Source organism: Bos indicus x Bos taurus, chromosome 4 (assembly GCF_003369695.1).
Source record: "Bos indicus x Bos taurus breed Angus x Brahman F1 hybrid chromosome 4, Bos_hybrid_MaternalHap_v2.0, whole genome shotgun sequence".
NCBI classification, from domain to species: Eukaryota; Metazoa; Chordata; class Mammalia; order Artiodactyla; family Bovidae; genus Bos; species Bos indicus x Bos taurus.
The window spans coordinates 87,754,072-87,765,978 of record NC_040079.1 but is presented as its reverse complement, the minus strand read 5'-3'; the positions used below and the strand labels follow the sequence as shown (position 1 = coordinate 87,765,978).

Sequence of the window (11,907 nt, the reverse complement as noted above, 5' to 3'; positions counted from 1 at the left end):
ACTCATTGGAAAAGACTCTGATGCTGGGAGGGATTGGGGGAAGAGAAGGACGACAGAGGATGAGATGGCTGGATGGCTTCACCGACTCGGTGGACATGAGTCTGAGTGAACTCCGGGAGTTGGTGAGGGACAGGGAGGCCTGGTGTGCTGCGATTCATGGGGTCGCAAAGAGTCGGACACGACTAAGTGACTGAACTGACTGACTGAGCTGATTTTCATGCCACGAATCATTATATTCAAATTAAATATATTGTCTTTATTCCTGAGACTCCAGCAGATTGCCTACAAGTTGCACTGGCCCCTGTGTTTTTCACTTGAACTATCTGTTCAGATCGTAATCTTCAGTTTAAATCTTATTCTATAGAATAGTATAGCCAAAGCAGAAAACAAAACCACCCCACAGGTCCTGCAACTTACCTTTTCACTCTCAGTGCATATGTAACAGTAGTAATGTCAAGGTTCACAGGAAGGCCAGTAGTAGATACTGGTGCCTACCTTGAGATTGACACGGATTTTTAGTAATACTGTTTATATTTTGATGAAATTCAGGACATTCACAGTAATCTGAAAAGCCAAAAATAAAACATACTACGCACCAGGCTGCACCTAATAATGAAGTACTTTATTTTGCATCAAGGTATCTGGATAATGGAGCTGCATTTGGGGCACATTACAGATGAGGAATGATCCATATGTGGTGAGTGCAAAACTCAATTACAGAATTACTTCCTAGTATTACCAGATACTCCATTACCAATGCTTCATTGAAAGTAAAACATGATTTGCCACACTAGAAGGCTAGAAGTGAAATATGACAGAATTTAAACAGGCAGATATAAATGTAGCACCTATCTGTATTTAAAAAAAAAAAGCTTGAAAAATCAAATACTGAGGAAGAGCTCTGGCCGTAAGCCCATTATACCCAAAATCCAACCAGAAAGCCAGTCCGTTACTTCTTTTAAGCAATTCATTGTATAGAAAAAACAAACGCTTGATGAATTCAGTGACAAAAAGGGCACTTTTTGGCTAAAACTACAAAATAAACTGGTTTTCTGAAAACATTTAGAAAAACATTTCAAGTCATTTTCAAAATGTTTAATTGATACAGTGATCTTCAGAAAAACTTACCTAGTCCGTGTAGAAATTCATCTTGAAATACAAATGAAGCAAAATGATACTTTAAGGGTTATATCTGCCCTTCAGATCAGTATTATATGATGACTGTGATTATTTAATGAACAAAAGCAACACTATTCTGAGAGCAGCGTGGCCTCGGAGACCACTCACACCCATGTAATTGTACATACCAGGCTTTGCCATCAAGTTAAGGAATGGGTGAATGCGTTCAGTAGCAAAGGTCAAATGTATTATCACAGTCATTGAAATTATATTTCCAAAGTTCTTCTTTTTTCTATCTTTTGATTTATTTTCAGATAACTGGTGCAGAGAATACAGAAATCCTCCTGCACTGTATGTGATACTTTAGGTGGCCTTTCATTTATCTTGATTTATCATTGCTTAAAATCTTCAAAACAGCTTACTTTGAGGCTCATGACAGTGCCTGGCACATGGAGATGGAGCCTTTTTATTGCCTTGAAACACTGTCACACCATCTGACTGCCCCACTGGTCTTCACAAAGCAACTCTTCTGGGGTCTGCTCCAAGCATAGACCAACTGGTCCAAAGTGTATTGGCAAACTAAGCATCCTGTAAGGCAAGCTAAAGCTTTCTTCCTGCCAGTCAAGTGATTAAGTTCACGGGGGCTGCAAGTTTCCACAGATACACTTACTTTAGGTAGTGATAGTCAAAAGCACAAAGCATTTATGCATTCAATCACATAGCCAAACAGAAAAACAAGTCTCCTGAAGCCATTTAAAACTAGTCTTTCCAAAACCTCCTGCAACCACTTTGCTCTGTTAGTACCATCATAAACTTCCCTACCACAAACAAAAGGTATTTGCTGCTCTCCAAATATAGGCACTGCTCCGTATCACTGAACATTTATTGGATTTTCCAACTAATAACTGTCAGAAGCCTCAAAAAACGTGAAATTTTTCCAGCTTTACTGTCACCAGCCAGAAGTAAAATTTTTCAGTTATTCGCCTGTTAGCTAATTAAATTTATTTTTTAAAAAACAGTTGGACTTATCTTTATAAAGTATATAAAATTTTCAGAAAAAAAAAACAAAACAATTTTGCTTTCATTGCATTACTGAGTACCTGAGGTAGTTGAGTAAAAATGCACGTTTAATACCCCTGCCAACACCATTCAGCACTTCCCTTAGGTTATTTATGTTAGTGTTAAACTCAGAACAGTTTTTCTATGCTAATAGGTTAACATTTAAGTACTTGTAACAATTCTGTTCTGATCCAATTTTAACAATTGGACTTAGGAGCAATCTCGTTTTACTTGATGAGTGTCATGAATGCACCATTTAAGCCAATTTCTGGCATCATGGGGGAAATGAATGTTTTTAAAAATTAGGTATTTGTTATACTGAGAAATGCAACAAAAGGGAAGTGCAGAGTTCTTCTCTTTCCCTCCCTCCCCCCTCATTTTTTTCTTTTTTCTTTTTTTTTTTAAAGCTGGGTGTCATACATTTCAGAGAGCATAAAGTATACATTCTCACAGAGACAGGAGTTCGAAAGTTGCCTGGTCCTCAGAAACAACTGGCTAGGTAAAAACTTGTGCATGTGATGCTGGGTAAGGGGTCAGCGCCCGGCTGTTGGTTAAGCAGTCTGTCTTTGGTTTGGCGTCTGCCTCTGTGGTGGGCTGTTTCCTGAGCCTTCACTTCCGCCTTGACTGAGATGGTCCACTTTGCAGAGCTTTCTGCTGTTGGTGCTGCTTTACCTGAGTCAGAATTTCCTGAATTTTTCTCTGGGCAACCTGCAAAAGGAGGGAACCTTGAAACACCTACCTGATCAAGTATTGCAGGAAGTTATTTTACCTCTTCCATTTTTAAAATTAACTTCAAATTAAAATTTGAAGATTAAAGACATGTACTAATTAGTTTGCTAGCAGAGTCTCTAAAATCACCTGCTCAAAGGGGATTTAACGTATTAAGCATCAAACACAGCCTTGAATATTTGTACGGCATGGAGACACCCATGGGAGAATGGCTTCCATTTGCGGAGGCAGCTGTAGAGCTGCCCTGACACACGGGAGCCCACTTGCCTGGCAAGCATAGAAGTGACCAGTTATCTTGACGACCACCTGGTCATTCTCATCAGGAGTCTGGTCACGGGGAACAACAACTTCTGCACTTGACAAATTCTGGAGCTCATTCACCTGAAGGAGATAAACAGAAATCATGTTAAGTGGAACTGTTGGGGTTTTTTTATTTTTAAAAAAATTACCATTTCCTGAACGCTTGTACCAAAATATGTCTTTGTAAATCTCATCTAATATACCAATAATTCTATTTGGTTATTAGTATTGTCCCATTTCAAGATAATTAAAACTAATCCCCAAAGAAACTGACTTACCTACAGTTACATACATCAATAACAAAGCCTAATTTAAACCCTAAAAATCTGATTCCAAAACATACTTGCAGTCACTTCCAAGTCATTTTCAAAGCTGTTTACGATTTTGAAGTTATATATGTTAAAGAGAAACTGCAAACGAGTTTTCAGTTATAGAGGATGTGTAAGTTATAAAGGTAGATGACACTTTTTAAAGTTTTCATGTCATTTAGTATTTTTGCACAACAGAAATAAAAAGCTGATGTTTATCAACAGAAAAATGCAAAAGGTCCCTCAAGAGACAGTCCTCTCGCACAAAGTGGTCTGAGAGAGGTGCTGCTTTCCCCAGTGGCTGACAGCCAACCCTCAGGAGAACAAAGGGCAGTCTTCTCCAAACCTCGACCCAGGTGTCCTGCTGTTAGAAGTTAGCCCAAATTCAGGGACGGGGAACTCCTAAGTACCTTTCGATGCTTTCCCTGTCATACCACTGCACAGGTTTTGCTGAAGTACTTGCCGTTTTGCCTCCTTTTCCAATAACTCTGCCAGCAGCAAAGGACGGCACTCGGATGTGAGCTTCAAGTTTCACCTCTTCTTTAGGACTAACAAAATTTTCTTCTTTAATTTTTCCATAAATTCTTCCCTGAGCCTACAGATGAGAACATAGCCTATCAGTGTCATTCAGGTAGGAAAGGCCAAAGGTTGACTGATTTTACAGTGGGTAAAGTTAATGGCCTGGCCCCACGGGAGCAGCCCTCTGCAGGGATACATCTGCGCCTGATGGTGGCCTGCCGCCCAAGAGATGGCAGGAGCCCGAGGAAAGATGGCGACAGTGCTGACATTATCACAGCTGCGGCAGCTGAATGACTGACCGTTGGTTGGCTCTCCAGTCTTGAAAGGTAAAATTCTCCTGCTGGCAGTAAGATAGTAACTGCATTTTTCTTGAGTAACAGAGACTGAATGAACTACAGAGCCACCCACATAAGGCTCACAAGAAGCCAAGCTCATGTCTAAATGGGCCAGCAAGGAGTATTTTCTGTCAAACATTTCTTCATCTTAGCCAGATGGTTTCTACTTTGACGGAAGCTACAAAATCAAGTTAACATATACAACTGATGCACTCAAACAGATCCTGTCAATTGCTGCATACAACCAGAAATTATACATAGTAAATCTCTTTTATGTATAGCCACAAATTTGCTCTGCTATACACCAAAGGAAAAAGAAGCCAGAGTTGGTTTCATCCAACAGGCTGCCACAGTAGAGAACAAAAACACAGGTACAAAACATGTTTTCATCGGTGCAGAGATAAGCTCATTTCAGGGGGTTACAGACATTTAAAAGATTCATCTTAGTACCCTATATTTCAGTCATCCTCAAAGTCTCAGGCCACAGGTGTAATTACTAACAGTCCAGGGACACAAAGGATATATGCTGCTCCTGCTGCTAAGTCGCTTCAGTCATGTCCGACTCTGTGCGACCCCAGAGACGGCAGCCCACCAGGCTCCCCGTCCCTGGGATTCTCCAGGCAAGAACACTGGATTGGGTTGCCATTTCCTTCTCCAGTGCATGAAAGTGAAAAGTGAAAGTGAAGTCACTCAGTCACGTCCGACTCTCAGTGACCCCCATGGACTGCAGCCCACCAGGCTCCTCCGTCCATGGGATTTTCCAGGCAAGAGTACTGGAGTGGGGTGCCATTGCCTTCTCCCAAAGGATATATATTGTCCTCCAAAACAGTATTTATAATTTTAAGAGCTTATTTTCTAATATTTAGATCTGTTTCTAATACTTAGATCTCTAAAATAGTTTGTAATTATCACTGATCACATAACTGATACTGAAGCACTAGAGCTTCTCTTACATGTCCCGTTTAAGACAAGTGCACAACATGGGCAACAGAGCGTATGGAGAAACCACCTAAGTTTCCCAGCATACACGCATTATAAAAATCACAAGACCCATTTATAAAACAGTAAGAACATAACTGACGTTTGTATCCATCTTTTAATATTTCAGGCTAAAGTAACTTGTCCTGTAAGTATCTGGGGGAGGATGCATTTCTGAGTTTTGATCTGAACTGCTAGGACCACAAGGCTGGTATGAAGAAGTAAATTTCTTGCCTGAGTCTGAGCCTAGCCAACTGTACCTACATCTCAAAGCACCTCCTTTTGTTTCCTGTACCCTGTAAATGAAATGAAAAAAAAAATTCAGATTTTTAGTGAAAAATGGCCCATGGAAACAGAGGTCAAAGAAAGTGATGGTTTATAACTTAGCTACGTTTCAGGGCTAGGAGAACTAAGGCTTAGAGAGTTGTCCTGTTAACACAGCTGCTAAGTAGTAGGACAGGGGTTTCCGGTAAGTCACACTGAATTGAGTAGCTGCTTTTACCTGTGACAAACCAGACACCCTACTGAGTTTTGTGGGAGAATCATATACTCAAAGGTATGTATGTACGTGTGAATCTGGGGCTCTGGCGTGGTCTTAGTCTGATTCAGCCCAGGTCTGCTTAACACACCAGTGCATTTATGCTGTTTGCTGTGTGTCCAGCACTATTTTAACTACTTGATTTATTAAACCATATAACCTTGTTTAAACTTTGTGGATGTTTTTAACCCCAATTTTACTATGAGGAGCTAGCTAGGAATAGGTTAAGTAACTTGCCCAAGGTCGTATTACTAGTAAATGGCAGAGCTGGTACCTGAACCAGCAGCCTGGCTGCCAAGGCTCTGGTCTTCATCCCCCTACTGCACCACCTCTCAGGACAGAGTGGGAGGCATTCTGGCCCCAAGCCCCCCAAAATGACCCATGGTTCATACCAGGACAGATGCCTCAAGAGTCCCTGCCCTTTCTACCTCTAGAATTCTGAAGATTAGAGTGACTAATCGAGAAACTGTGGACCAGGGTGTTAACCGAAGTTAACTCAAGGGTTAAGAGGAAAAAGGAACATTTGAAGTCAAGGTCGAAGCTTCTTAGGGACAGGAGGAAAGATTTGAGAGTAACAAAGCATCCAAACCATTCTTAACACCTCGCCTTCACCTCTGCTAACAAGGCACTGAGCAGATTCTCCCCTGGGAGATAGGCAAACCCAACGGCCATTACACAACTCTCACACCGAGGTTTTGGTGTGTTTTTAAAATGTAATTAATGTGGGGAACGTTTTCTACTCTGTTCTCAGTCTTAGCAATTTTCACTGAGAGATTCCTTCTACTGAGTACTAGATTTATTTAAGGGAGAAGCCAGGTTATGGAGGTTCTGAAAAGAAGGCATTCGTCTGTCATCTGTGCACACGCTCCAGGGCACATACCTTGAACTGAGCCTCCGGCGGCCCGGTAATGATGACCATCCTCACTTTAGCGTCTGGTGCTTCAGCTGGAGCGATCTGTAACAGACCAGAAACAGGTCACAACACTTCCAGTTCCACTGATAACAAATGTTACACAAACTGCACATGACTTACTGAAATGCAGAAAATAAGCCTTCTGGAAGAAAGTTATAGGGAGGCAGTGATGAGTGCAGGTCCATTAGTTACGGCTCCTGTCTACACTTCACCGACAGGGAGACCAAAGGCTACAGCAGTCGTCACCTGGCCATGACGACACAGGCCAGTGGCACTGGGGGAAGAGCCACGTCTGGCTCCACCGTCACGTTGCTCCTCGCTGCACCAGCGGGTGCTCGACGTGTGGTCCTTGGTCCCACACGCAGCATCACACCCTGGGCTTCCCACAAGTGCAAGAAACTGCTCGGGTCACAAATCTACAATGTGGTATGTACACATACGTATAGATACATGGTACGTACGTCCCCCCAAAGTACACTCACTGGAGTAACACGTAGAGTAAATGTTAACCTGACAGAAGAGTGAACTCAGACTCTTCTATTTTGGCAGAGCATATGAAATCACACAAAAGGCCAGGCCAGGGATATGCTGCAGAGACTGCTGAAGGGAGAAAAATCCAGTGTTCCCTCAGTAAGCAAGGATTTAGACAGTTGGCAGGTAGGAATTGTTTGAAGAAAAATTTTTTGCTAGACATTTGCTGTGCAAGAAGCAACTCCCTATAGTAAATAATGGGAGTAGGAAGCAAAAACTACAATAAAAGCTGCCGCACTCGCCACTCAGTGTGATCACCAGCAATGGCTGACAGCCTAGTACACCCTGTCCTACCAGCTACAAATCAAGACCAGGCTTTTTCTTTTACCAGAGTCATGCTTTCTCACTCCCTGAAAATAAAGCTAACATTTCTGTTACTTAGGCCCAAAATGATACTATTCCTACTTTGGGCACTAATTTTGAATCTGTAAAAAAAAGCCAATAATTACTGTAGGCCACACTCAGAATTATTCACAGAAAACCCCTAGAGAGAAGGTATCATTCTGATTTCCCTCCCCCGTAGCCCTCACTGGGCCGCCCAGCCTGCAGGATCTCAGCTCCCTGAGCAGCGATCTAACCTGCATCCCCCTGCAGTGACAGCACGGAATCTTAACCACTGGGGGATGTCCCTGGCTTTCTTTTTTAAAAAGAACTTTTGTCTTTGTCAGTACTGGTGGTAGAGGACTGGAGGGGAGAGCACTCATATACTGAGGTTCAGTTCAGTTGTTCATCGTGTCCAACTCTTGGTGACTGCAGCATGCCAAGCCTCCCTGTCCATCACCAACCCCCGGAGTTTACTCAAACTCATGTCCATTGAGTTGGTGATGCCATCCAGCCATCTCATCCTCTGTCATCCTCTCCTCCCACCTTCAATCTTTCCCAGCATCAGGGTCTTTTCCAATGAGTGAGTTCTTTGCATCTGGTGGCCAAAGTATCAGAGCTTCAGCTTCAAGCATCAGTCCTTCCATTGAACTTCAGGACTGATTTCCTATAGGATGGACTGGTTGGATCTCATTGCAGTCGAAGGGACTCTGAAGAGTTTTCTCCACCACCACGGTTCTTCGGCGCTCAGCGTTCTTTATAGGCCAACGCTCACATCCATACACGGCTACTGGAAAGAGCATAGCCTCGATGGACCTTTGCTGGCAAAGTAATGTCTCTGCTTTTCAACATGCTGTCTAGGTTGGTCATAGCTTTTCTTCCAAGGAGCAAGGAGCCAACTTCATGGCTACAGTCACCATCTGCAGTGATTCTGGAGCCCCCCCAAAATAAAGTCTATCACTGTTTCCCCTTCTATTTGCCATGAAGTGATAGGACCAGATGCCATGAGCTTAGTTTTCTGAATGTTGAGTTTTAATACTGAGTTTAAAACTGAGGTTAGGAGTACAAATTGCTCTAATGTCTGAGAAGCTGAAAAGAAAGCACATGCCCTGAGACTCACCAGATCCATTTGTGTAAACTCATGTGAAAGAATAAGGTTGTATATGACAATATGATAAAAAGAACTTAATCCATCACTGTGCAGGAGAAATTTGGAACAATCTTAACGTCCAGTAAGTTAACAAATAACTACGGTTTGGTGATACCAGACATACAGGTACACATTAAAGTCCCTACATGGGAACTTACATTATGGAAATCTAGCCAAGTGTTAGAGTGCTAATGCACCTTTCACATTATGCACGTTTCAGACTTTTTGGAAAGAAAAACATTTTACCCTTATCATCAAAACTCCAAGAAAGACAAAGAAAAAGAGCCCGGTGTCTAAATACCCAATTCTTGTTCATAAAACATTTGCTGGAATTTTTCCAAAAACAAAGTATCTGGTAGGTTCTTTTTTGTGCACGAGCATGTTTTAATTCATTAGTCAGGAAACTAACAGGATAGTAAAGTTAGTTCACCACTTGGTCTTTTTACCAGGTCTTTTCCTTTACCTGTTTATTTTGGCTGCATTTTCTGTTCACATATTTTGTTAATCTTTTGCTGCAAGACAGCGTATGAGGGCTGTCCTGTGTATTCTGCTTTCTCATTAACTGTGTGTGTGCACACTGCAGCTCACGTGGTGGCAAATGCACAGTCGTAAGCGCACCTCAGTCAGCAGCCTACGCTCTCAACATCCCCTCCTGCTGGCTCTTTGTCTCCAGCCCTTCCTCCAGTTCCTCGCAACCGCTGATTTTTCTCCTCCATTTCCATAGTTCTGTTTTTTCCAGAACTTTCATAAGTGGGATCATACAGTATATAGCCTTTTGAGTCTTCTTTCTCTTAGCATAATATGTATGGTCTTTATCAACAGCTCCCTCCTTTTTAGTGCTAAGTAATCTTTATTTTGGACATGGGTTTGGGTGGACTCCAGGAGTTGGTGATGGACAGGGAGGCCTGGCATGCTGCGGTTCAAGGGGTCACAAGGAGTCAGACCTGACTGAGCGACTGAACTGAATCTTTATTATACAGATAAGCCACAGTTCATGCATTTCCTAGTTGACTTCCTCCCCATTTCCCAGTTGTAAATAAAGATATTATAAACACGAGTGCAATGTGGATTTTTTGGTACTATATTCGAATATTTATAAGACATAACCGAAACAAAACCTCCAGTACACTGATGTTTTCCTGACGAAAGCTATGACTATATCAAGGCTTTGTCAGTTTGTGTATTCCTTAAAACAAATGGACTACAGCCTTGATTGTTAGGACACGCAGTAGCGTCATCTGGGAGGGAGTAAGGGACTAAGGCCGCCCCGCGGATGAGCTAGAAGAAGTATGCCCAGGGGCATGGCGGAGCAGGACCCCACTCCAGTGCTGGGCTCTCTACCTCCAGACTGCTTTTTCTGGAGAGAGAATTTAGCTTACCTTGTTTAAGCTAGTGTTGTTACACGGAGTTTCCTACCACACCCTATGTAACCCCAGTATAGACTGCTACATTCAGTTCACAGAAAGTGACAGACAGACTCACATCTCTGTGGCGTGCTGTCCTTAAAGCAGAGGAGAGCCGCAGGTGGCAGGACAGTACCTTAATAGACGCTCCTGCAAAGCGAGACAGCTGTTTGATGTGCTGCCCTTGCTTGCCAATGATGGCGCCTACAGACAGTGCTGGGATGAAGAGATGGACCGTCTCCGTTTCCGACTGTTGCTGGAAAGACAGGACATCCATGCTCAGTGGACACAGATGAGGCTGTGGTGTGGGCATAGGGACGGGGGCATTCTTGTACTGTTAGGAATATTAGCATAGTTTAGGAAAAATCACCACAGTAAGTTGATATGACTCTACCTAACAGGTTGGGAAGTTCTCATATTCATCCTGAAAGCATTAGTATTTATAATAATACCACTTTTCCGTGTATAATTTCCTTAAAGCTTAGAATGTTGAGTTACAGAATTACAACAACTTTTGTGGCACTTAATGTTGACCCAGCAAATGACATGAGCACTCTTAGCACACAAAGGTTGCTAGTGTCAATAACCACTTCCTTTTCTCCCCGTAAGTCCTGTGTGGGGACAGAGAGCATGCTAAGTCTTCTGTTTCTTTCTTTGTAGTATATACAGATATTGAATCGCCTGAAAATGTATGTCAGTTATACCTCAATTAAAAAATTCACCACCCCCCCCAAAAAAAGTTTAATTGAGTCACAAAGGAAAGATGCTCTACTGGACCAAGGAAAAGAAATCAACAGCTTTGTTGTCTCATCTGCATACATCCATCTGAAGCGTCTGTAAGACACTTTCAACTGAAACTTTTAAGGATTATGAGAATAAAATAAGCACATCACAGAAAAGCTGATCCCCAAAAAACCCAATTCCTGTATCTTTCCCTGACAGTTATATTGTTGTATCTGAGGACTTTTTTGGGAACACTTCAAGAAAGTACGGTTTCCAGTTTCTCATTAATTAGTCTAACACTAGAGTCAGGTCTTTCAACATAAATCTTGTGCCCATGTACAAATACTTCTAAGATTTTATGTAATAAAAATGCTGGATTGCAGCATGAACATTTAAAGTTTATATTTCTAAACTCTCACGCTAATTATCTTACAGTCAATAAATGTGTAAAAGACAGAGGGAAGTCATTTCGGTTTAAAACATGCCTTTCCCACGTACAGAAAATTAAAGCAGCGTGTGATTCTAGACCCGATGTCTTGTTTCCTACACAGAAAAATCGGAACTCTGCTCTTCTAAGCCTCTTCCTTTTTCTGTTAACCACCCCTGCACCATGTGCCCCTTCAGTTCCTATCCAAGTTAACCTAAAATTCAACTCTAGAAAGTATTCTTGACAAAAGCCATTGTACTTTTCTCTGATCCCGACACTTTTGTTTCTTCAGCGTCAGTATAAATAGATGTGCGCACACTATATTCTTCACAACTTGGTATTTCCTATGCTTCCCAGGATGCTGTAACACTGCAGGTCTTCATACAGCTGTCAGCCTAATGAAGTCTCCCCGGGGGCTCGGTAAGCATTCTTAGAACACACAAACCAGAAGAGGTTTTGCCTCCACTGGACTCTTGCCTGTAGAGATCTCTGGAAGAGGCCTGTCCTGCACAGCCTGGCCAAACCAACTTTTACTGCTATTCATCAGGGAAGAA

At 42.2% G+C, this 11,907-nt stretch overlaps 1 protein-coding gene across 4 annotated transcripts in view; it reads right to left on the bottom strand.

Moving 5' to 3' along the window:
- Positions 1-601: 601 nt before the first annotated feature.
- IGF2BP3 (insulin like growth factor 2 mRNA binding protein 3) overlaps positions 602-11,907 on the bottom strand; it is a 144,840-nt gene continuing 133,534 nt past the window's right edge. For 2 of the 4 annotated variants that reach the window (XM_027539923.1, XM_027539926.1), the window contains 5 exons: positions 10,340-10,459; positions 6,766-6,840; positions 3,979-4,110; positions 3,175-3,288; positions 602-2,886 (listed from right to left, as the gene is read on the bottom strand). In XM_027539923.1, the coding sequence (XP_027395724.1) occupies positions 2,788-2,886; positions 3,175-3,288; positions 3,979-4,110; positions 6,766-6,840; positions 10,340-10,459 (540 nt within the window). In that variant the 3' untranslated portion in view covers positions 602-2,787. Of the gene's footprint in view, positions 2,887-3,174; positions 3,289-3,925; positions 4,111-6,765; positions 6,841-10,339; positions 10,460-11,907 lie in introns of those variants that run through there. The other 2 variants (XM_027539924.1, XM_027539925.1) reach the window with 2 other exon arrangements.